General features: G+C 35.3%; 1 protein-coding gene across 1 annotated transcript; it reads left to right on the forward strand.

Annotated features, from left to right (window-relative positions):
* On the forward strand, positions 1 to 27,954 carry LOC115921858. Its single transcript, XM_030980118.1, has 6 exons — positions 1 to 10; positions 21,896 to 22,273; positions 24,198 to 24,375; positions 25,745 to 25,950; positions 26,676 to 26,832; positions 27,672 to 27,954. The coding sequence occupies exons 1-6, from the start codon at positions 1 to 3 to the stop codon at positions 27,952 to 27,954; spliced, it is 1,212 nt and encodes a 403-aa protein (XP_030835978.1).
* The last annotated feature ends 26 nt before the right edge of the window (positions 27,955 to 27,980 follow it).

Genomic DNA, 27,980 nt, shown 5'->3' on the forward strand with positions numbered 1-27,980 from the left:
ATGGACCTAGGTGAGAGAAACATGGCTACGACTCGGAAAGAGACATGAGATAGTATTGGCTTTTGTCTGTCAAATATCCTTTACTGACTTTGAAGAGAACCTTTATTTTCACATTATGCTGCTCTTCGGAGAAAATTGCTGCTCAGCAACGTGCTGTTTCCCTTTAATAAATCAAGCCTTGTGTTAATCAAAATACAACCATAGCCCAGTATACAGGCAAGGATTTCAGTAAAACCAAGCGACTTTGGTTTCCTTTCCTGCTCGCGTATGACCGGATATACGTGGTAGAAAAGCGGAAATCTCTATGTTAATTCAGGTTTAGAAAAGGAAAAATCAGATGAACTTTTGTGATCGTATAATAGACAAAGCAGCACACTTCTTTTACTATATGGCTATCATGTCAGAATATGGATAAATATGGCAAAATTATTTTTTTAAAAGGTCTGTTAAAAATAGAATGAGATACTATATCATGATAATATATTGACATCATTAAAGAGTTATCATTGCATTACTTTATTGTTTTTATTTTCCCTCCTCCTCGATGTGACTGTTTAAAAGCGTATAGGAAAAAGCTTTGTAATGATGCTTGACATATTTTTTCTCGAGTTAAGAGAAAGAAGTGAGGAGGTATTCATATCATTTGGACCTACCATTAGAAATAAAATGTACGGATCAGGTTGGTCTAAACCAAACCATAACTAAGGACATAAGATATGCCCTCCATATCTTTATGCCCTACATATCTTTTACCAAACAAAATATCTCTTTCATTATTTTGTATGATTGTGTTCAGAGTCAATGAAATAGATACTTGGGGATAAAACATCATTCAAAACCAAGTACCAAATATGACCTCAATATAACTTTTTGAATTTTTTTCATGGGTAATCTATGCTTAAAGTAAATGAAATAGATACTTGGTTTCATTGAATACAAATAAATAAACGGAGATGCGCCCCATTTCGTGTTGACTTAAACAAAACCCACACACTTAGAAACCGATTCGGCGATTTGCCCCCTCTTTAGTTACCTGCACAGTACTTTACTTTGTCATAGGGTTCGTAAACTGTATAGCGCAGCTACTACTGCGCTTTATAAAGAATCAAATGATTCCCCTGGCTTTAGGAGATCTTAATTGATGAGATCCAATCACTTAACATACAGTACATTGCATTGAATATAGATCGGTTTTACCGGGTTACCATTTACTTCACCTATAGAGAGAATTAAATAGGGATTAATTTCTTGCGAATAAACTTTATTGCCGTGAAAGGGATTCGAACCTCATACCGTGTGATGCACAGTCTGTTGACTTAGTCACAGGAATTATCAATGGCAGCTGTATACAGTCATTTCTTTTAAGGACAATTCTTGCATTATGATAATACAAATAATACAAATAATACAAATGATATGAATAATAATCAGAAGAAGAAGGAAAAATAATCTAGAAGAAGAAGAAGAATATGATATGAGGTTGATGATGATGATGATGATGGTGGTGGTGATTATTATTATTATCATTATTAGTAACATTACTATGATCCGTTTTATTGTTTTGGCATTATTCAAACAGGCTAGCCATATTTGTATCAATATTCTTCTCTCAGAAAATTGCCAGACACCTATTTAATACACCTTAAAGGTACTATGTCCCTATTGCAGCCAACCTCAAATTCTGTAGAATGTTGCAGGAATTATGAATATGTCATCTGTGAAATTTAAACGTTATCAGTGTCCTAATATTCAAATTATGCAAGGAAACCCGTTTACTTGCTAGACTTCACTGTCAGACACTATTGAGTGACTGACTGGCTTTTTTTCTTCTTTGGTAATAACATACATAAAATGAGCATTTGTCTACATCAATAACCCTCTTTTGTGATGGCCAAAATTAATCTGATTGAATCTTTGCGCAGTATAAAACGTATGAACATTCGGTACAATGGTCTGAAAATCAAGACTATTACTTATTGGCTCTATACCTCCTAAGTCGATTCGACTAATAGTCGTTATTTTCCCACTTGAAGACATTTTCAAGCCCCACCTTTTTTAGGGAAGTTCTAAATTAGAATTATCTTTCAAATGCCGTTCGAATTTAACCTTTTCATTTGTTTGGCCTGCAAATGGTACATAGTACCTTTAATAGCGAAAAGTTATAATTTGGGGAATAATTTTACAACTTTGTCTTCAAATTGGAGCGAATTGGTTATATCTCAACACCTTTGGTCGAATCTGTGTAATAATTATGAGAGGACTTTGTTTCATATCATCATCTTATTCCATAATCGAGAAAAAAAAACTATTATATCACCCAGCTTTAAAGGTAAAGACCAGTTTTGGAAACGCCCCCCTCTCAACAACAAAAAAATGAAATGGAAGCTCTTATTACCAATCATGTGAGAGAAATGTTTTAACTAATACGTGATGATACAAATTTTGCCGGGAAACCACCTACTAATTGATATATTGGGTAAATTATTATATCTATTTGGAGCTGATAGATAAAGCGCAAGTGTCGCGCACGTGTCTGTAGTCCCATATATATCTTGCTGTGTACAGTGCTTGTAACTTTACCAAGACTGGGCCAAATTTCTTATCATTTTTGATGATTCCAGAACCTTGCAGTACACACCAATACTTATATACTAGATGATCAATCTTTTCTGATCGATGCCACAACGTTTCTTTCACAATGAAATCGCATGACCAGAACTGTTCTTTAACTTTAAAGATAAACTCCAGTACTGGTAAAAAAAAAATAAAAAAAAAAAAAAATTCTCACAGAATCAAACGAAACTTTGAATGTTCAAGATTACAAATAAATGACATGTGCCAAACAATTTTGGAAGAAAATGTATACTGGCTGAGTAATGAGCATAGAAAGACAAGGAAATCAAGGTAGTACTAGCCCCGACACCATGTGTGTTGTCCCATATATAGCTTTCTATGTGAGTGCTTGTTACTTTACCAAGCTCGGTCAAATTTATTATGATTTTGATGACTCCAGAACCTTGCAGTGCACACCAATACTTACATGCTACATCATCAACTGTTTCTTGATATTGATATTATTATGAACTGTAAATGTTTACCAAAATATGTGACTTATTATAGAGGGAAAATACCTGATTTTTATTGTGACTTACTTTGTACATGGTTTACTGTAAAGCAAGTTAATTATGTAAAAGATATACACCACACCTATGGAAGTGTTACAAAAGAAATGATTTGGTTAAATTGTGATATCAAATTTAAAGGAAAAGCATTGTTGTATAAAAATTGGGGATATAGTGATAGGAAATAGATTTTTGACAGTCAAAGAATTGAAAGATAAACTTATCTATTATGATGGTAGATGGTTGAGTGAATATGCAAAAATAAGAACCGCAATACAACAAAGATGGAGGCGAATCATAAAATATGGCGAACAAGTTTATGATTTCAACGATTACAAACGTAAATCAGTTATATACTCAAATTTGAATTTAAATTGTTTTGAATTTTCAATACACTCTATTACTGTGAAAAAAGTATATACGGAACTCATAAAATTATTCCAAAAACCATCTAGGGCGGTAGACTTCTGGAACAAAACCTTACAAACAAATGTTACTATAAAGTGGGACTCTTTATGGTTATTTAAATTGAAATATGCTCGTGATAATTATTTGATACAATTCAACTTTAAATTTATGTATAATATTTTACCAACACCTGTTAATTTATTCAAATGGAAAATCAAAGAAAACAATTTGTGTTACTACTGTAATAAACCTGGTACTATTATACATGTATTTTTTGAATGCGAAAATATTTACCGATTTTGGAACGTTATCGAAATATTATTATGTAACTCCTTCTGTAAAGATTTTAAATTCTCACCCATTTATGTTGTATATGGTTTTCATGACGCAAAAGAAAATGTTATAGATATTGACCTAATACTTCATTATGCTTTATTTGCAATCTATAAAGCGAGTGTTGGAAGTCAATTTAATAAAAATGTAGTGACGAGAATAATAAGCAAATATTTTTTGTTTATGTTAGAATACAAAATAGAAGTTGAGGAAAACAGAACTAAAACAACGAATCTGAATATTATTAAGTGGAAGGAAACTATAACTAATTTAAAATCTGCTATTAAGTAAATAGAAATATAATTTGATTTGACCTCATTTAGACATGTGATTCAGTGATTTGTTATGAATATTTATGTACTATGATGTTATCCATGATTTTACCTGAATAAAGATTTATTTCAACAAAAAAAAAATCAAAAAAAAAAATCAACTGTTTCTGATCCTTTCACACCTTTTCTTTCACAATGCAATCGCATTACCAGTACTAAAGTTTCTCTTTAATGTCGAGTGTTCCATCATCTCATCGAAAGCAATATTTGCCGACTTATCAAATGTTTGCTGATATCTCATTGCATATTGACATTTCTCGGGCGCTGGTGTTGGTAATGTGGAACAAATTGAATTGTCTCTTGCCTAGTGGCTCCCTGTAGTAAAATCCCATTAGAAGATGTGCGATAGACTGTATCCTCCAGTGTGTCCATACGAGGTTTTAAGTCTGATTCAGTCAGGGAAAAAAATTATTTTGCAGAGTTTACTTTCTACACGAAGTTTACTTCTCAAACTAGCAGCATGAAGAACACAAGAGGGGTGAATATACATCCTCTTCGAGAACGAAATACCTAAACCTCGGACAACCATTCCAGATTACCATCGAGGACAATAGCCCATTTATACAACTACCACCTCTCCCCCATATGAGTCTTCAAAGTAATTTCCTGGATTTCTCTCCTTGATTGGGTCGAGTCAAAGAAGAAAATGGAAGGAAAAGAAGAACACCATGTCAATCTACCATAACGTTCTGATCGAATCAAAGTTCGCATGGACGCACTACTGATCAGATTTAAAAGTCCTCATTATCTATTTTAAGTTGAAAATAACTTGAGCTCAATGAAAACGCCCAAATTTCTGCGTTTAGTGGAAAGAAATAGGAAGGGTTAGAGATTTCTACGACAATAATTGCTACAATAGAGTGCTTAAAATTTGATAAATAATAAAAGCAAGTATTGCATGAAATATGAAACGATTCTCAAACGTGGGCAATCGCAAATAGGGAATACATGTATAAATACAGTTTATTTTTCCCCAATGTGATCTTTATTCGAGTCCATTTATTGTATGCCACTCGATTATGTGAATTATTTAGAATGATTATACAGAAACAAAAATAAGTAAATGAATAAGAAATGATGCTTTAGTCCAGACATAAATACATAAAAACATTTATTATTATGATAATAATAATAACATTTAATAATACAAAATAAACAAATGATAAAAATACACATAATTATGCTACATTTCAATATATTATCTGAGAGTAAAACTGTCGATCACAAGGTCCGCGGTTCAAATCCCGCCGCGGCATTAATGTCCTTTGGAAAGACATTGATCTACCTTTTCCACACTCCACCCAGGTGAATTGAATGGGAACCGATAGGAAGGAATTCCTTGAATGCTGTGAGCACCGAAATCGGTAGCCTAGCAGAGCCGGGTTAATATTGGAGCGCTTTGAGCACCTTGCAGGGTGGATTATGTGAGCTATATAAATATCCAATATTATTATTATTATTATTATTATTATTATTATTAACAAAATTAAAATCAATAAAAGATACAGAATGAAATTTATTACGTAATATATAAATAAGCCCCCAAACTTTCACACTTATTGTTACAATGCTGCAACCCTTCTTCCACCTAAACTACCCCCATAGACGCACATAATTATGCTATGTACACACACAAAACAAACCAACTGCGTTCGTTCTTGATAAATTCACTAAGAAGAAGAGGAGGAAGAAGAAAAGAAAGATAACATTATATTAACATTAATTAATTTCTTCAATTTAGTCTGTTGTTATAATGCAGAGTATTTCGTGACACTGGGTGTAGTTTGATACTTTCCAATTTTTGTAAATGTATACTTATTCCTAACTCGTTTCTTCTTTTTTTGCCAACCTCTTTTCCTCATCCCTATAAATATATTATTTTAAAAATTTATCTAGTGTATGAATTACACGCTCTGGCCTTGACTGAAATATATTTTTGTATTGCAGCATTTAATTCTCAATGTATTTCCTATTATGCCAACATAAATATTTTCCCGGTTTTGACTTTTCTAAAAAAAAATAAAAGGTTAAATTCCAACGGCATTTGAAAGATAATATTAATATAGAACTTCCCTCAAAACAAAAGGGCTTGAAAATGTCTTTTTGACTTGAAAATGTCTTTTTGACGGAAAATAACGACCGTTGATTGTTGAATCGAATTTAGCGAGCGCGCTCGTTTAATGCAACAGTCTGATATTCAGACCCATGTACCGAATTGTCGTACGTTTTGTGCTGCGCGCAGATTCAATCAGTTTAGTTTTGGCCATTACAAGAAGGGGGTTGTCGAAATGGACAAATGCGCATGTACCGTTTACAACTCATTTTATGTACTGTATGTTGTAACCAAAGAGAAAAATAAGTCCGTCAGTCACTCATTAGTGTCTGACAGTAAAGTCTAGAATTTAAACAGGTTTCCTTGCACAATTTCAATACTAGGACACTGCTAACGTTTAAACTTCCCAGATAGGACGTACTTGACATATTCATAATTTCTGCCAAGTTGGCTGCAAAAGGGATACACTACCTTTAAAGGTGAATAATTTTACATCATAGTTGTGAGGCGAAATAATTATCCCCCTTAAATCGCCATCACAAGCAGATCGCCCCTGGTAGCAGTGTCGAATTCCTATTTTTCAGCCGCACATATACACACGCACACAATCATACACACACACACACATCCACGCACAACTGTCACCATTTCGCTTGAAACATTCAAATCTATCTTTTAAAGATATTTTCAAGGATATCATTATGTATTCTAATACTGGGGCGTGGAGGACATTCCACTCAACTCTCAAACATAATGTGTCTAGCCTAAGACTCTTGAAGATGTAAGAGGTAGACTATTTCAAGAGTTGAAGGGTAATTTGGTGGTCTATAATTCCATCTCGAATAAATTTAAGTTCATTGAGAGGATGATTAAATCCGCAACGTATAGTACTTACTCCGCTCTATATGTCATGGAAACTGTTTGCATGTAATACATTCGATGGTCCAAAGTTTTGGAAACTCATCGGACTTTTTGCAACGACAATTGTTTGCAAAGATATTGTTACAGTGAAACATTTTTGATACAATTTGTACAATGATCACCATGATAATAGTTTAACTTTTTGGCTTTTGTTTGGATGTTTGATATACTGATTTGGATGTGCTATTTGATCGAGCTGAAGGTAAAGAGTAATGTTTGATTTTCGATATTGTGGAAGTGAAGAAAATGTATTAGGGACTCAATACGGATTATGAAAAATCACGATGATAATAGTTTAACTTTTTGGCTTTTGTTTGGATGTTTGATATACTGATTTGGATGTGCTATTTGATCGAGCTGAAGGTAAAGAGTAATGTTGATTTTCGATTTCGGTATTGTGGAAGTGCAGAAAATGTACTAAATTACAGGATTATGAACGAAAGTAATGTATTTTTTAACAGCTTGGCAAATAGGTATACAGCTATTATGGAACATCGGGAGAATATGTGAATAGAGGTTATCTGTCGGGTCTGAAAGTCGGTTTTTTAATAAAAGTATATATTTGAGTATTAAAAATGTATTTTACGCCCACTCTCTGTATGGGGTGTGCGCCACACTAAGGGCGCGTTCATGCTTGATTTTGAAGGCAGAATGAGCGATTTGTAACGCTCATCGTAAACGCTCATCGTAATCGCAGTTCCACGGTGCACTGTTCATGCTCACTTCTCCAGGCAATTCTCCTTGGGTGGCCTTCAGCTGGATTCGCAAACCTGTGTGCGCATGCTACGTAGACCCACTAGAGGTCAGTGCGTTGACCCCATTTAAACGCGTTTACAAATTGTAAACGCATCTTTTTGTGAGTTTACGATCGGCGATCGTGATCGCCGTTTTTCGGTGATTCTACAAAAGTGAGCATGAACGCAATCGTGTTTTATACTAAACGCGTTACAGATGCCTGATTCTGGCCGTCAAAATCAAGCATGAACGCGCCCTTAGTCTTATATCCTTCTTTTATATGTTTTTTTACTTCTTGTCCTTTTTTTTTAACTTCTCCGTCCCTAATGGTAAAAGGAATTAGTTTGGTGAAGACCTGTAAGCTTACCCCTTTTGGCATTCTTAGTGTTTTTATGTTCTAGTTCTTCCTTGTTCTTCCGCTACCCATCTGCACACGCACGCACACACACACACACACACACACACACACCCTACACACGTGAACATATCAAGACAAAGGAAGATAGTTAGTGAAGAAGACGAACTAGCGGAAGACGAAAGAGAGGGAAATAGGTTATAAGTTAAAGCAAATATTTGGAAAATGCAATGTGATATTGTCGAAGGAAGAGCTGTACGAAAACACGATAACTAACATTTGCAACAGAGTTTCTACCGCTAAGAGAGTGTAAAATTGATTACATTTAGTGGGGTCGACCAATCACACTGTATCATTTTCTCATGAGTCTGTCAACCAATCACATTGCGACATTTTAAATGAGTGTGTCAATCAATCACACTACGTCATTTGTCGTTACTGAGCAATGAGCATACTGGAAGCGGAGACGCACAGGCGCATTTTAGCTCCTCGCAAAGCTTGGCATTACATCATCTAAAACACATCATTATTACCAACACCACCAACTCAACCACCACCAATACCACTTGACTCCTTATCCGTCTGTAGCTCTGTTGAAATTTTGCTGTGAACACTGTCTCTGGTAGAAAGCATCTCTCTTCGTCGTGTCACTTGGCCTTCACTTGATATTCCTACTTCGACATTTATGGCGGGAAGATTTTGTTTCTTGAAGATGATATCTACATAGAAGAATGACAAACTTGATTTGACCAAGAATATGAACTTATTTACAATGGCCTTTGGGGTTTTGGCGAAATGTTGGTTTGCTTCAATCGTGTTGCTTTTCTCAGGAACATCTGTATTCGGTGAGTTGGTTACTTTGTGATATGATTAGATATAATATTTTTGACCAGTACACCATATTACAATGTTTTACACCATTTAGAAGCGTTTTACATAAGTATAAATCATGATACACCATTTTACAACCAACCACAAATTTCTAGACATTCTAAACTATTTAAAAAGCATGTGACGACATTTACAGTTAAAACAATTAACTATTACCGGCTTGGTTGATCAAACCATTCTGCTTGTATTTACCTCAGTGTATGACAGAAAAGAGTTTATCCACTTTTTTTATGACATATGCTGAAAAATACACTTAAGGGCTGTTTCTAGATGGTGCATCAGTCTAAATGAGCCATTGTCTGGTATTCGTTGTTACTTTTTTAAATTTTATAGTTTGTTGCCTCCCGCAAGTGTTTAATTTGTTTTTCATTAAGGTATGTCATACATGGGATGTCCCATGTATGCATTAACATTTTTTTGATAGAGCTTTGGACAGAGATTGATATCTTTAGCGTCATTTTACTTCATGTTTTGTCTGATCTAAGGTATGGTATGGCTCGTTACGTGACATACTATCTTGAAATGTAAAGCATAAGTTAGGCCAGATCAGGGGAGTGTTTCACAAAGACTAAGATCGATTTTAAGTTGGACTTGAACTATGGCAGGCGATTTATGCCCTTAAAAAGTCTTCAACCTGGGCTCCGTCGCACAAAAACTACCATTGATGCATGGTAACTTTGCCATCAATGGTAACTACCATGGAAACCTTGATTTTGATTGGCTGTTGAGCCCTGTTATTATGGTAGTTGCCATTGATGGCAAAGTTACCATCAATGGTAAGTTTTATGCAGCTGGGCCCAGATGTGGTATGTGTTACATACCAGATATTACAGATCGGACCGATTGTCTGTGTACACAGTGACACTTTAATTTAATTTATATCCTGATCCTGATCTTTATTCATGGTACCACTCGATGCAAAATAAATAATGATTATGTATAGACATTTCCATTCAGGATGTACTTGGAAAAACAAATTTACATTTACGCCATTGTCAGTGTCATCTGTTGATTTTATAAACGAGTAGTATATCCTGGGACTTTGTTTAAATTGCAAACCAAATAATTACAGAATTTGCAAGGGTATGTGTTTGTATAGCTTTGAGCCAAAGTAAGTCTGATCAAATATTGTTTAAATATTCTTTATGAAGTGTGATAAGTCAAATATTGTCATGACACCTATAAAGTCCATTCTGTTCCTGCGAGGTAAAGGCAAATAATTTATATTTCCTCTAAAAGTCTCAAGTTCATGATTATTTGAAAACCTTTGGACATCTGCATGACAGCATGACAAGACAACTTGTCAATTAAGAAGTGTCGTTTCCAGTAGTGTCGAAATACCACTCAGTATTGGGTCAAAATCATGGAATTGAAGAAAATGTGTATTGCATGTGTCTTTCCAAATGATCTAAAGGAGAACGATAAAAATTGTCGTTTTTCAACATTTATCGTCTGTATACTTAGATTAGAAATGTATAACTCTTATTTGACGTTGTAAATAATGTGAAAATAACCAGGCTTATGATATGTGAATTCTAATTTTGTCCAGCAGCTACATTCTGCAGACATTCAGTATGTCGTTCAATAATTATTATATCATATAAAAACATACAGTCAGTATGATTTGTTTAGTATCAGTGTAATCTGTGCATGTTACATTGCAAAGTCCAACACAGACCTGTGATTTTAGATGTGCCCTTTCCAATTGGGCACCAGGCATGTATTATACCCCACTTACTCAAACGAAACCGACACCCGCCCAAGAATACTTCGAACAAATTATTGCGTTACCCCAATTTGCCAAGAAGCGGTCCATTTTCAAAGAGCTTTGTAGGTCATTTATACCAAAGTTGTAAAACCTATCAGCACGAATAATGGATTTGTGCTCATGAAAGTTATGTAGCAATCATTCAATTATCCACCGACGGCAAATTCTCTGATACACTATGGAAGTGTCCTACTCAAGAGGGTCAACAAAAAGTATTAATGAAGCACCTCCATTATTTTGGCAGTGATAATTCTCAAATGCACCGTAAATATGACGTCTTTATGTGTAAAATATTTGTGGACAAATGGGGTCACTATTTTGTACAAAAGGTAACTACGATCTGATGGGTGTTTAACAAAGACTAAGATCGACTTTACGTTGGACTTAAATATGGCAGGCCATTTATGCCACTGGTCGCTGTCACCATTGGTCTCTCAATTATGAACTATCAAATCAGGGGGTGTTTCACAAAGATCCTAAGTTGAACTTATCTCTAAGTTGGACTTAAAATTTATGGGAAGCCATTAGCATCCTTGAAAATATTTTGTAATTTTTTTTTAGAAGGCATAAAATGTTGATTCAAATCATTCATATTTTCTATTATCATGGGAGATTTCATGTTTTTGATGTGGAATTGATGAAAAGTCTAAAATACTCAAATTTTTGCTTTTGAATATATTTCATTTTAAGGCTCCAATGGCTGTCCATACTTTTTAAGTCCAACTTAGTGTTAAGTTCTACTTAGGATCTTTGTGAAACACTCCCCTGGTCAATTCTGTAGATTTGTGACCATGATTTGTACCTCACTTGAGAAACAATTGCCAGGAATGCGGGTTAGAAGACCTAGTGGCGAGAAAGGCCTGTCATAGTTAAGTTCAACTTAAAGTCGATCTTAGTCTTTGTGAAACACTCCCCTGGTATATTGGTCGGTTTGTAGTTGATTTTGGCGGTGTGAGTGGATTTCCGGATTGTCATGATTATAATCCCCAACGGAGACGTCCTATACTGGATATTACTAACAACATAAGCTAAAAAGATCGTTTCAATATTTCTCTTATAATCCTTTAAGTCATTGAGGTTTATTGAAATTCCATACATAATGGTTAGACGTTAGTACGCGCACGATGTTTGCTTGGTTGTTGATTTTATTTTCCGTATAAAAACGTAAATACATACATTCATACACGTATACAATAATGATAAATATGTCAAGAGCCATTGATGTAATGGCTATGTTCTTCCTAGAGGTCCAGAATGAAAGAAAGAAAATAAAGAACAAAGAAAAAAAAGAAAGAAAGAAGAGAAGAATTAAACGTATATAGAGGAATATAACACAACAACAAAGTATTAGATGTGTATCAGTGTTTGGTTTAGGCAATTGATTTCTATATAAGAGAAATTTTATCTGCATATGATCGGAAGTTAATTTATGGAAAAACTTATACAGCATTGAATACGTGTATTTCTTTTTCAAGATTCAAGATTCAAATGAGGTTTTATTCACGACTTGTCAAAAAGTCCAAAGACTAAAAATGCAAGTTTACATCAAACATACAATCATATTAAAAAAAAGCATTCAAAAACATATATTTATATATATAAAGAAAACATAGCAAATGGGAAATATATATATATATAGAAATGAATAAATGTTTACATCAAAACATCAAAGCGGTATAAAAAAAATAATAAAAAAAATACACGATATAAAAATGTGCTAATATTACGCCGGGTTTTTTCAGTGTTTCCCGATTTAAAATTAAAGGAATTTGAAATGTTGAAGTATGGTTTTAAGGGTTTATCTTAAAGTAACTGGTAACATATTTGACGGTTGATGAAAAACTGCGTAATTTTTTGTATGAAATGTTACTTATTATATTCCTTTCACCCCATCTGACATGCACAAAATCCTGAACAAATTTTTAGACTACAAAGACATTTATGGTTTTCTCTGGAGGCGTCATTGTGCACCACCCTCTAACAGTAAATTCTCCCAACCATTTTTGAATTTTCCCAACCGTTTTTCCATGAAAATAAGACATAAGACAGGCTTTTAATAATATTTCAACAGTTTAATGTCTGAAATGGTATATAGAGCCAATTTATTGCTTTTTGACGATTTACATTCACCTTAAATGTACTTAAATTGATATTATAAATAATATAGTTGGGAGAATTAAGAAATCGATCAGATCAGTTTTTCTCAATTTTTATAATTAATAATGGTCTGTTTTCACTGAAACATTCATATAATCTTACATAATTGTACACGTAGCATTGAAGTCACTAACTTCAATAGCACCATTTTCTATCATCTGAACAGTGTTACCAAGTCCCTTTATCCGCCCGCCTGGCAGTTCTTGACGTTGATCCAGATGAATCTTTGTCGGGGATTGCCTTATAGTATCTTATTAACATAGATACAGTTTGTTCACACTATACGTAAAGTTTGTTCTGGCTCATCCACTCCAAAGGAGAAATGGTTGCCTTATAGTATCTTATTAACATAGATACAGTTTGTTCACACTATACGTAAAGTTTGTTCTGGCTCATCCACTCCAAAGGAGAAATGGTTGCCTTATAGTATCTTATTAACATAGATACAGTTTGTTCACACTATACGTAAAGTTTGTTCTGGCTCATCCACTCCAAAGGAGAAATGGGTACCGTAATCATGTACCGTCATTGTACCGTCATCATGGTCATAGAGTTATCATATGAATAGTGAAATTACAACTGTGAAATGCATTAGATAAATCGCTTAATTTTATTTAAAAATTGAACCTTGCGGGACGCCATTTGTTACTACCAATTCATTGGAAGTAATTAACATTATTCATATATTTATAAAAGTTTGCTTCTGTCTATATTAATGAAAGTAATAATTTTACCATTATATAGATATTTATAAAATCACATGTGCCTTATAATATTTACACCAATATTAGACAATTTTTATGTGATCGACGGAATCAAACGCTTAACGGAGATTAAAAAAAATATTTAAAAAAAGTGCCCTTAGTAAGGGCGGTGCAGGTAGAATGCTTTTTTCTCAACCCCGATTGACCTTCAGTTCAAATGTCGTTATTTTGTGCAAAAAAAATCGAATTAAAATGATGCTGTGCAATATTTTCTAACATTTCGGACATGCAGGTTTAATTATGAAGATATAGGTCTGTAGTCATCAGCTACTTATGCAGGGGTATGACATTAGCCACCTTCCATCCATTCATTAATCAAATAAATGATATGTTTTTACAATTTACATCTCCCAAATTTTAAGAATTTCATCGACCCCAACTGAATTTTTATTCGTTAGTCGATTAATTTCTTTTACGACTATGTAACTCTAGAGAAACAAAAGGTATCGTAACTACATTCGATGTACTTTCAAATGCTTCATAATTGGAGCAATCAGAGTTTCAGTTATTATCTATTCGAATTCCAACATTAATAAAATGTTCATTAAAACCAATGGCTAATTTATAATGGCTGCTTCATCGGAGTGGCACACCGACAGAAAGAGAATCTCTCTTGCTCTTGAGCAGGATAATTTTATCGCCATTTCTCTTCTTTTCATCGGCTATTCTATCGGCATTTTCTCCTCTGTACCATTAATACTTAGTGGCTGTTTCCGATGAAAATCAGGCCACTATGAAAGGGGTATCATTACATTTGTAAAAAGGAAAAGAGAATTCGTAATTGATTTCGCATTGGGTTAGAGTGTTTTTTAAATAATTTTCAAGCATTCGTTCTAGCTTGACATGAACCTAGTTTTTCCAATGAACGGTAAATGACTACTTTACAAAGAGCACTCTAGTTTGATTCAATTTAATAAATTGAAATCGAGATGACATAGATAATTCATAGACTACAAATGTATAAAAAATGATACCATGAATGGTATACGTATTCCAATTGTTACATTTATTTTCAGTCAATACGAAGTTTTACAATTCGTTTTCGGTAATTCATTGTCTGTTCCACTTTTATCAATTTGATGGAAATTTCATGGTCGGAGCAATTATCATACAGTACTATATTAGTATCGCTAAAAGGCTCTCTTTTCTCTCAGGAAAAAGATCATGTAGGTTTAGTTTCTTTTTCAATCGTTTTTTTTTGTCAGCGTTCTGAACCTTGAGGCCGATTTCACCAAGAGGGAGGGACACAGAAAAGGGTTGGCCATTGCAGGAAAAAGGGAGACCTACTCCTTCATCATATAGTTTGTAGGTGTGGATTTTTAATTCTGGTTGATTAATTCGTGATACATAATGTGTATGTCTGTCGTATGTATTGTGTATGTTTATGTAAATATATATATATTTATATATTAGAGATAACAGAGACAAATTAGTATTGTGTATCGGAAGCAGCACTGCAAATGATTAACCATAATCCTTACCCTAACCCTAATTCCCTAAATCGTAATCCTAACCCTGAAACTTGTCTGTAGAATTATTGTCCCGGCTTTTTTATATAAACATAAACAGGATATCTGGCGAGGTCCACTCCCATTTCCTCTGTAAATACTAAAAATAAGGAATGTCTATTTTCCCTAAAGAAAATGTATGATTATTGCAAATATGTTACTACAACTCCTGTATTAAACCAATCTTTTCCATCATTAAGAACAAAGAAATGAAGTTTTATGAACAGAGCCAATTGGAGAAGATATCACAAAATACGTCATGATGTTGCCAATTTGTGTTGTTTTACTGATGACAACTTCAACAATTCAAAACTTTCTACTTTTAATCGGATACTGCTTAAAATGTCACTCATTTGTTACTCTCGTTTTCTGCTGTTATTAATACCAGCTAGTTATTAGGGGCACTTCCTTTCAAAACTTGTATTAGCCTTGAAAAAAACAATGACTGCCATTATCCAATGTGATGATGAATATAAATCCTGGTTAAAAGAAAACATATTCCTGTCACCAGGACAAATTGATAGTAATAGTAGCTTATAATTTTGAAATCTTGCGAATTTAAGAAGGTTGCCCCGTCCTTTATTAATTTCAGTTTTCAAGCGGAACAATTATAGGTCGAGTGTATTTCAAATAAAAACATAATTATGAAGTCACTAAAATATAAAAGGGGGTTAATATGGTTACTGTCCAATTTAGAGTCTTTTAATGACTGCACATGACAAAGTTGTGTATGGAAGCGTCATTTTAACAGACCCCATCTTTAACATAATTCCTACTGAAAGTAACTGATACTCACTGTTGGTATGGTAGTGTATGGTAGGCCTATATACAATTAAAGTTACCGCGGATGACACATATCAAAGATAATTTCGGAATGTAAAATTTAAATTGCCAGTTCATTCATTTTCCAAATAAAACCTTTGGCACAGTGAGAGTAGAAGAGTATCCCATTAGATTTCTTAAAGCTTGTTATCTATCGTTTATAATTATGCTCCTCCCAACAAAACAAAACAACAACAACAACAACAACATCAACAACAAACAAACAAGAAATGCTATTCTGATTCTTATCACTTACATGTATTTGTAAAGTATTTCTTCCTGTCGCTGTCTTACAGCATAGCAAAAGAAAGAGAAGTAATTTAAATCTTGCAACACTTGAATAATAGGAAAAGAAATGAAATGCTTTCTGTTTAAACTTTAACTTATGATTGAAAATACAGCTAGCCTTTTCATAACAATTTATATCCAATTGTGAGAAAATATCACTTTGAATTTTTTGAACAGCTTTTTTTTCCAACTGCAAAAAGCAAAGCTCCAGAATGAAATATAAGCAAAGTTACCGAGAGAGAGAGAGAGAGAGAGAGAGAGAGAGAAAGAGAGAGAGAGAGAGAGAGAGAGAGAGGGAGAGAGAGAGAAGAGGAAGAAGAATGGGAGAAAGGGCAAAGGAGACAACAAAGTAGAAGAAAGAACAATAAACATTAAATGAAAAGGGCGCGAAAACCAATCAAAAATGAAAATCGGCTCGTGACTTTGTTACCAAAACATTACTTAACACAATAATGACTAAGGAAGCGCGGAGGTTATACTGTGTCAACAACTCTCCACTCTCCACTCTCGAATCTTTTCATCGTCTGTTTGAGATCATGTGGGAAGCACAAACACTCTTGCTGTAACTTCTTCATTTGCCAATTTTGATCTTTTTCTCTTTTCTATATTAAGCACGTTTCTTTCTTTTTTGAGAGAGAAGGGAGTTTAAAGCAAACTTCATTAAGAAAATCTGAATTGACGGTAGCGATTTGCGAAGTGCAAAACTAATTACGGCTCTCGGGGGAAGATGGTTAAAGGTGTGAAGTTGAAGAGCGTTGCTTTCACGGAAGGGACTTGATTGAAAGTCAATCACAATGACGATCTAAACACTGAAATATTAAAGATTTAAACAAAAAGTTTTTCATATTTCGTAAAAATCCTACCTTCACTAGGATGTTTATTTTAATAATTATCGAACATTTGAAAGCTTTCTGATCTTTTAAGTCTATTGCGTTATCTCTTCAGAAGTTCGATTACCTCCTTTGAAGATATATCACCTCCCATGGATATGAAATATAAATATGAACCGTGATGCATGGTGATATTTCCGGTATTTGCATTTCCATTAAAGCCCGTAAACCTTCAAATTGAACACTCTATTTTCCCCATCTATTCTCTTGCTCGATTGCTTTAAGAATTTCAACCTAGATTACTAAAGAAATAGGCCATTCTCTTTCTTTATTAACTATGGTCAGCACTAATCTCTGTTTCTCTCTCTTTAGAGATAGACGTGGGGATGAAGGGAACTGAAATCTTATTTATTTAGCGTTTAACACTGAAAGTTCCTTCTATTCCTTTACTTTACTGTCATACGTAGAAGGGAAAACTAAGGTGACTAACGAAATAGGCCATTATCTATTTTTGATAAGCAAAATGGAGAGAGAGAGAGAGAGAGAGAGAGATAGGGGGAGAAGAGGCGTTTTTTTATTAAGATCTGATTTACCTAGCAAGTGATTCGCATCGTGCCTGAAGCTGACATGCGGGGATTTAAGAAAGTGTTGTTTTCGTCCTGTTAGTGGCAGAAACTTTACTGAAGATCTAACCCATTGATAGACCGATCTGATTGTTTGAAATAATTTCTTAAAATATCTTTCTACCAATGATTGGTGAATAAACGTGACTCATGTGAAAAAGGAAGTAGGTCGATTATTTTTTTAATTTAAATACTGTGACCTCGCCATTTGAAATGTCGGACTGTTATGAAATATATGTAAGAATGATCGGTGAATGTATTCAGAAAAGGAAGGCTACTGTCAGATGGTTATCTCTTTAGGATTATTGTCAGCCCTCCTAGAAATTAAATATAGATACTTTAGCAATTAGTTCTACGACACATTCAAAGGGTATTTACCTTTTGACAGTTCCGATGTCCATGGACATGGTGCAAATACCTTTCTGGCAATTTGAACTTCAAATACAGACACGGTGTTCTGACGCATGGTGATGTATTGGGTATTGGCAATGAGATTAAACTTGTGAAGCTTGAATGTGAATACGGAAATTCGGGGTTTTCCCTTACTTACTTGTGATGGTTTGCATTCATAACTGGAGAGAAAGTGTGATATATTATAGGAAATTAATATTTGTATTGGCTGTAAATCAAACAGTCAGAAAGTTCGTGTATAGAAACAAACAAGTAAGGCATAACAACGTAGATATGTCATAACTTGAACGTGACCATGTAAACAATATGTAGATAAATAACATCTAAACATAATTTTGTATTTGTTTGATTTTATTTGATTTTATTCACTATAATTCAATATAAAAACATATAAATAACAATATACATGATAGCATGAGAAAGTAACATTGGATGGATCCTCCTGCTCAGCTGTACCGGTGCAGCACAGATATTCTACCGAGGGGTCCAGTTTACAATACAAAACAAATGAGAGAAAATGATATTATCACAAATTAAAATTCTTAACATATTGGTATAATATAATAACAACATCAACACAGTATCATGCCCAGGCGCGTACGCAGGGGGGGGGGGGGGGGGGGGGGGGGTTTGGGGGGTTAAACCCCCCCCCTTTGGAAATTTTTTGTGTGTAAACCCCCCTAAAAAAAACCTAAAACCCCCCCCCCCCCCCTTTTGGATTTTTTTTTTTTTTTTTTTTTTTTTTTTTTTTTAATTATTAAAAAAAAAAAAAAAAAAAAAATTATTCCCATGGCCGACCTAAAAAGGTGACCTTACCCCCCCCCAACGGAGCAAAATGTCAAATTTCCAAATTTCGAGACCAAAAAAAAAAAAAAAAAGTGTCCCCCCCCCCCCCCCCCCCCCCCCCCCCCCCGCTTATTCAGCGGTCGGCTGAGTCGTTGCGATTTTTTTGGGACCAAAAAAAAAAAAAATGTGTCCTCTTACCCCCCCCCCCCCCCCGCTTATTCAGCGGCTGGCTGAGTCGTTGCGAAATTTTCGGACCGATTTATAAATGTTAAAACCCCCCCCCCCCCCCCCCCCCCCCTTGAAAAAATCCTGCGTACGCGCCTGATCATGCCCCACCTACCCTATTATTGATCAATATTAGAATTCTTCTATTTTAAAGGGAGATAGTTTTCAACGTATGTCTATTTCATAATCTTATGAATTCATTGTAATTTCGGGATGATTTTAAAGTAAAAGGTGCAACGTTATATTGTGATGCCCCGCGATATGAAAACATTTTACGACATGATTTGATGTGTGGTTTAGGTAAAGATAAATTTCCGATGGAACGTATTAGAACATGTATAGAAAAGAAACACCGAGGCTTCGCTCATATTAGTGTTTTGAACCTTTGACCTATAGGGATTGGTGCCAACATGAAACATATTTTTGTTTTGATCACCTCCCCCCTCCCCCCCCCCCGAAAAACCCTCCAAATTATCGACATGTTAAATACAATTAAACGAGCGAATTTCTCATCAAATATTCGAATTTCGTGACAACCGATAATTTTGAATGGTGGGGCGGGGGGAGTGGGATTCCACATCCGGCATCACTTCCCACTTCTAGCGACGCCTTTGAATGTCATTCCTAACCTTTCCATCATGTTAAAGTTGGGCAATCACGACCTGTCGAAATCAGGAAATTGTCATGAATCTCGACGAGAGATCAGCAATATAGAGTCTGATAAAATTTGACGGATAGATCTGTCGAATACTCATTCCCTTGCAAATATTCCTACACCAGTCGCTGAAATTGATGTCGAGACGGTGAAGCAGCAAATTGGCATGTTGACTTAGAAGAAATAAATTATAAAGCCTCGAAATCTGTATGCCCGTTCGATTTAAACATATATTTGTATTACACCCCGCAGTACAGGTATTATTATCTAGATCGATGAATTGCAGTTATTGAAAGAGTAACATATTGCATTCGGATAATGGATTTCCAAAACAATTAAAATGATAACTTATGAAATATTTTTTTCTGAGTTTTCGCATAGAAATGTTTAATACCATCCATGCTATATAATGCCAATTATTGCATGAATTTCATTATGAAAACCTAGTGATTATTTCACAAAATCCCCCACCATACTTTTGCAATTAAATTGAGTCTGGTTGCAAAAGTTGCTTAACCCGCTTTATATTTGTCCCCCCCCCTAAAGATATCATTTACAAAAGGTATTATATTCAAAAAAATGCTTTTAAAGTATTCCATTGATTGAGAGAACACCTGGATTTTTTAAGGATGGTTTTATCATTCAAGTAGATAGTAGTTCCATTTTGAGCTACTAAGTTAAGATGATGCGCCAAAAATGTATAAACTTGTTTTCATAATAAAACTTAGTGGTAATGAATAAGGATGATGTCACGTGTTATGTAATCAAACTCTTTGACTGCTTAACGTCTCGAGAGTAAAAGGTTAACGGCTATAACATTTTACATGAGAAGGCGAGTAATCAATTTTTATAAAAACATAAAGGCCTACATGTATATCTATATCTTAATTTGATTATTTTTTGTTGTTTGACCAATCAAAAACCAATACATTTTGATGCCGGATATAATGTTGCATAGTATGCGTCTTGGCTTTGCATTGACCTGCGTCATGATTGGTTGAAAGCGTACACGTGACCAGGCATTTATTTTGCCTAACGCGTAATTTGGAAATTGACCGGTCATTATCAAAATCATGTTATAAAACAAATAAAACATAATCTTATAAAACAAATAATACACATCATTGTTCGGGCATTAGTAAAATTACCCACACTCGGTACCTTCAAAACAGTCCAAACGTTGGTGTTAGACTGTTCCAAAGTTACCTCGTGAGGGTAATTCTTACTAATGTCCTCACTGCTGTGTATTATTTCTATAGAAGACATCACTGTCCAGCTGTTTCTATAGGCTCAAGGAGACGTTACATCCTGCTATGACTATGATCCCTCGGCGTGCCGGAGAGCCATTATAGAAACAGCTATGCTTCGAATGTTAAAGGAGTCCATATATTGTATATACCGAATTCTCACAAAAATCTACAAAGAATTCTTACCTTATCCTTTTCTTGAGTAAAGACTGGTTTAAAGAAATCACAGAAAATCCGAGACACTGTCTCTAAATCTTCGCTGGAAAGTTGCCTGAATGTTACGATTATTTGGGAATCGCACACACACTGCACTGTATGGTATCCTTTTTACACTTAAACCAATGGGGATTTCAGCAAGATTTATTCATGCGACCCGTTACCCGGTGACGACGGGCATCTTTCTCATAATTAACTATTGCCCTTCATCCGGGTAACGGGCAATTGTTCGTTTCTTTACAGGCATGGTTAAAATCACGACTCGAATTTAGATCATTCAGATGACAGATTTATTCAACATACTCAAGAGAGGTATATAATTTTCACTATCACTACCACCATCAAGATAATATCTATCATTTATCATGTGAACTAATCGTGTTGCAAGATTCTTGGTGTGTGGGATATAACATAATTTGTCCTCCTTTTTACTATTTCTATGTAGGAGCTAGTCTTCAAATAGTGAATATCTCCGCATCCGAGAGCGTTTTCATCAACTCTTCAGAATCCCTGGATTCGTATGGCGACAACCTGCATATCACGTGGTTGATTCACGTACCCGCCGGTATGAGCGCTCTCCTGAAGTTCACCGACTTCAGCCTCGAGTACGGCTACGATTTCCTCAATGTGGGTTTCGGCAGCGAGCCCGGGCTGGAGGAGACGAGGCTGATTACCTTGAGCGGAGAGCAACGACCAACTGCAGGGAAATCGGAGAAAGATGGCATCCGAACCAGACATCAGACATCGTGGCTGCAGTTCATCACAGACTCCATCACAGAGGGGACAAAGTACAACGGGTTCTCTGTCAAAATCAGTGCAATTGGTAAATATTGACAACGAAATATGTAGAGGGTTTGTTTCATTGTTTCCATGGACTGTTATCAGAGCCATTACTCTCCATTCATTGGAGATTAGGAAGACTCAACGGTGGTTTATTATAGCAGAGTGAATCATGTATCTCAATGCGCGATGTGCAATGCATGTGGCTCATAATTAATGTATGGAAAGCCATTTAATACAATATCAAACACTGGGTTTTGAAAGAGATGAAATAACTAAAATAATGTTTATATTCCTGGGGTCGAATGTACGGTCCTTGGTGTAGCTTGGCCTTCTCTCCCCATATCATATTATATATGAGTGTGGAAACATTATAATTTTTAAAGAAATTTGTTATTTATGTTTCGCTATCATTTCCTCTTCCATGTCTATGAATACGTTTGTACATCCGACGTTACTTGACGTAAGCCGTCCACATCATCACTGGGATGTATGATGGCTTCTGTTTCACAACGGCTTGCCACGCCTGTCTATCTTCTGTTAGCCTAGTGGCTTTAGTCAGGGTGTATGTTGTTGCAGTCCGTCTTGATGCAGTCTAACCATCTCTTAAGCTGGTCTTCCCCTTGGGCGTTTGCCATGTTACATTTGAGGGTATCTTTCCGGATCCATTCTGTTGATATGTCCAAAGTATCTCACTCTTTTTGTGGAATCTCTGTCGATGATGGTTTCTTCCATGTACAGTTGTGTTCGTATGTGTGTGTTTCTTATCCTGTTAAATCTGGTCAGACACACCCATGATTCTCCTGAGGCAAGCCATCTCAAAAGTGTGAAGTCTATTTTCATCGACCTTCTTTGATTTCCTGTTTCTGCACCATACAATGGAATCGATAACGCCAGGACTTTGTACAGTTCTACCCTTGTTGAGCAGCGTATATCCTTTGATTCCCAGATTTTTTTCGAGTGCTTTAAATGCTCCTATTGCCTTCCTAATGCGGTGTTGTACCTCTATCTTCCGAGCAGGGTCCTGTCTGGCTTATTGTTCCTCCAAGGTAAGTGAACTTATCTACTTGTTTTAGCTGTTCTCCTCGGATGTTTATATTTTAAGTAATTGAGGTTGTTTGCTTATGGCTTGTACTTCTGTTTTGGTAATGTTTATTTTCAGTCCAAAGTTTGAGCTGCTCTGATGTATTAGGTCAACTAGTGTTTAAAGGTCTCTATCATTGTCAGCTATAAGGACATGGTCGTCAGCAAATCCTAGGTTGTTGATTATCTGTCCCTGTACTCTTACGCCAATATTGGTGTCGTGTAATGCACAAAGCATCACAGCTTCAAGTAGGATGTTAACAAGTTGTGGGGACAGGGCACATCCTTGGCGTACACCAACTGTGGTTTTAAACCAGTCGGTCAGTTCACCATTCACTCTGACTGCACTGTTTGATTGTTGGTAGAGTGCTTGAAGTAGGTGTATGTATTTTTATGAATATCCAAAGAAGTTCATTGCTTTCCACAGCCCTTCCTGCTAGACTGAGTCAAATGCTTTTTCGTAATCGATGAAGCAGCATGGGAGACTCTGATTTCTTTCAAGGCGCTTTTCCATCATTTATCACAGGGTGAACGATTGGTCCATGGTGGAGCGGAATCCAGCTTGTGCTTTGGACAGCACTTCATCTGTTTTTTCATGACCCTTTGCTGCAGGATGATTCTGAACACTTTCCCTACATGTATGGTGATACGCGTTGACCCAGCAGCTTTGAATTCCGTCCGACACTAATAATTCTTGAATGCAATGTAATTGATATTAATGTCGAAAAATACATTTAACAGTACATGCAAATGAGAAGATAGTGAAAGTTTGTTTGATATGTTGTCAAATATGTAAGGTAAAAACAGGATCACTTTGCATAACAAACTGGAAAATATAATTCTTTTCTCTTTCTCTGATGTAACATCCCTTACACCCCTTAAAGATGAAGGAGTGGATCATAGACCGCAAGATTATTCTAATGAGAAGATTCACCTCCCAGATTATGCCGGAGGATCAGAGGTAGTCAAACTGGACTCGAATGCACTGGTATCGTACGTTTTCGAAGCACGCGAAGGGGCTTGTATAGGCATGTACTTGAAAGAGTTCAGAACAACTGACAGGTTAGTCGTTAAATTTCTTTTCATAGGCACTATTCCACTTTCAAAATACATTATAAATAGATACTTTAAAAGAAAAAATCAATTGTTTAGTTTTGAAAACAATTCTTTACTGTGTTGATATGTATCTCGCTCCATTTACAAATAAAGAGACACATATATATATATATATATATATATATATATATATATATTACATATGTATTACATTATACAGTTATTGACTGGCAGGGAGTGTAATATAACATTATTTGGACTGCTGAAGAGAGTTATATTTCCCAAGTGGTTATATTTTTCCAAAGCGCGCAGCGCTGAGGGAAAATATGGTCACGAGGGAAAATATAACTCCTTTCAAGTCCAAAGAATGTTATATACCCCCTGCCAGTCAATAACTGTTATATTAGATAGCCTTGGTTTTATTTTTTTTTATGTCGGGGGGGGGGGGGGGTCCATATTTTTTGGTGCCCGAATTCTTTTTGGGGGGGCAATCCAAATTTCAGAAAAAGAAGTGCAAAAAAAAAAACTGACTGAAAATTAATATTTTGAGATAATTTATGAAGAAAAAAAACTTTAAAAAAAAAAATTGGGGAATTTTTTTTTTTTGCAAGACGGTACCAAAAAACGCATTTTTTGGGGGGAAAAAAAATTCGAAAAAAAAAAAAATTCTACCCCAAAAAGCATTTTTTGGGGAAAAAAAAGAAATGGAAAAAACAATTTCAAGGGGAAAAAAAAAGTTCATGAAAAAAAAATATTGAAAAAAAAATTACCCTCGGTAATGGTGTAATGTGTGTAATTGATGACATACAGTCCTCTAGAGGGTGGCATGCATTGATTAAAAATATATTCATTGCACCGGCCGGTAAAATATAACCAACCAGGAAAAATATAACAATTTGGATCCTCGCAATTGATATCACGTGACAAGCTCTGTACCAATCACATCTCGGTATCTGTCTAATCTATCTAATATATATATATATATATATAATATATATGTAATTCGTATTGTTACAAATATACAAATGATACGATTTGGGATATGCTAATTTCAAGGGATTGATCGAGTTGACAGAAATAAACGCACGAATGATATTGAATCAAAGCTAACAAATCATCTAGATTTTCTTATTGTATTAAGATATTTTAACGTTGTTGCTCGGGATAATGAAAGATAGTTGCCCCGACCCAACAGTATATAGGGAAGGGGGGGGGGGGGGGTTAACATTATACATTGGAAGTCCATATATCAAGGAATTTGTGACTCTACCGTGAGATTTTGCGGCTTCCTTAAAATACCTTCATGTCTGTTGACCACCTTTAATCTCGGATTACTCCATTTCGTATTACTTTTGTGACTTTCCCGTTTGGACAGGAGTGCCATACTTTATATTGGAGATGGACAAGAAGTAGGGAAGAGAGACACTGTATTACATCGCCTTGTGGACACGACTGGACAATTCGATGCATTCCCCGTTGAGAGCTCGGGCAGATGGATGTGGCTTATGTTTACCAACAGCTACAGATCTGAAGTAAACGACGAGAAAAGCGGCTTCAAATTACGAATAACCGAAATCAAACGTGAGTTAAATTTTTTTTTAAATCCACTGACTATAAATGACTACATATAGTGTACGACATCATTAAATAAGAAACATATGGCCTTTCAATCATGTGCCACATTAGACAATCGGCACACTTACTAGTTTGTCATGAGTGCAGATCTGCACAAACAATATGTACCAGTTAACAAAAGGGTTGTGACCCCGATATGTTGTCATTAACATTGACAATTTCTTTCCTGAATATATCACATGCGTGCAAATGCATTATGAAGTAAATCTGAAATTACGATGAAAGGACTAGTCGAAAACTTCAACAAACAAATGTGAAAAAGGATTATTTTGCGTAGCATTGGGGATAATAAACCCACCGTCGTTATAGGCCTATTCGTATTAAAAAAAAAAATTATTTCTCTAAAGGAAATCTAATGATTAAATTTAGGCTTCTCGTTGTAACTGAAATGACAATCAACAATTAAAACAATTCAGACAGAGTTGGAAGACATATGTTTTCTGAAACCATGCATATGCATTCACTGAACCCACACTGTCACTGCTGTGGATATTTCAACTCAAGTGCTGAAACAGGGATGGCGTATCAAAGCGCTGTACAGATTGAGCTGGTTATTATTGAGACTGTAGTATTACACAAATTAAAATACTATAATTGTGTTGTTGTAATAATCATAGTTTTAAAACAATTACGGGCACATGACTGCATTAGTGTTTCGCTTTTCTTTACAGCCCTCATCACTCTCACACCAGGAATTCCATTGAATTTTTCCTTCAATGCATCTGAGAGTGAACAACCAACGGGTTCCAATGTGTATGCTGCAGCATGGGAAGTTGGAGCGCCGCCTGGAACAAATATCCGCCTAAAATTTCTCAAACTTGAAATGGAGTAAGAAATTGATTTACCATTATCCCACAGTGTTTAAAAAAAGGCAGTCTTCCATTCAGTTCATCTCATTACATAACAATAAATTTAAAATAAGTTTATTTACGCAGGGAAGCCTCATCAGCAACTATTCAATGCTGATGCTGTTTTCCCCGAGGGCCTTCGATTATTAATACCCCCGTAATTGTCAGATATCCTTTTACACATGATGTGGATTGATGTCTTACCAAATGATAGTGCGGTTCTGGGATTCGAACCCTCAACCCTTGGATTAAGACTCAAGTGATATAAACTACTAAACTACAGCACCTCCACCCTCATACATAGGACGATCAAGATGAGAATAATCACAGAGTAGACTTGTATAACAATCATATTATCATTTTCGGTACTTCTGCAGAAGTAGACGAAGATATAAACGGCATTAAGTTAAATTAAGGTTTAGGCATATACATTGCCACACCTGGGATGTCTTCGTACTGAAGACCATTAACCGATAGCAAGAAGATTTATATTTTAGCCCCCCCCCCCCATCACACACAAACACATAATATAACCCTCCCACAATGTATACCCACACTCTTCAGGAACCCTTTACTAGGATTTCTTTAATAAATAACCATCTTTCACATCGGATCCATTTTAGAAGAAAAACAATGAAAATTTAATCACTCACATGTTTTCACTTATTTTACATAATTTGTCGTTGTAGCATGCATTAGCATATATTTTTTTCTTGTTCCGAGAATGTATATGTGAAATTAGATTTCGTGTTAAATAGAAATCCAAATTATCACTGCGGTAATCTCGATATTTTCTTTTATTTCTTATTTTCTTACTAGCACTAATCTAGAGTTCTTCATGGTCGGTGACGGTTGGACTTACATAAGATATGAACAGTACAGGTATGCCGTCTCTTCGGGGAGGTGTTACAGTGACACCGATGGGACACGTCCTCTCGATGACGTCATCATCAATCTCTCCCGTGTTTTCATCGGTTTCTATGGATACGACAAGGGTGAGGACTGCATCATTGACGTTGAGCTGAGCGTGGTGGAGAAAGACGGTATGTATTATTATTGTTTTTTTGTTTTTTTTAAAACCCCACTAATTTTACTCCACTAGGGGAGTGTTTCACAAAGACTAAGATC

This window comes from Strongylocentrotus purpuratus, unplaced genomic scaffold (assembly GCF_000002235.5).
Source record: "Strongylocentrotus purpuratus isolate Spur 01 unplaced genomic scaffold, Spur_5.0 spur5_scaffold_10, whole genome shotgun sequence".
Classification (NCBI taxonomy): Eukaryota; Metazoa; Echinodermata; class Echinoidea; order Camarodonta; family Strongylocentrotidae; genus Strongylocentrotus; species Strongylocentrotus purpuratus.

Bases quoted from the DNA above. Each gene is read 5' to 3' on its own strand.
- LOC115921858 (XM_030980118.1), top strand. The intron at 22,274-24,197 runs GTAAATATTGAC...CACCCCTTAAAG, and splicing joins TGTCAAAATCAGTGCAATTG to ATGAAGGAGTGGATCATAGA. The intron at 24,376-25,744 runs GTTAGTCGTTAA...CCGTTTGGACAG, and splicing joins GAGTTCAGAACAACTGACAG to GAGTGCCATACTTTATATTG.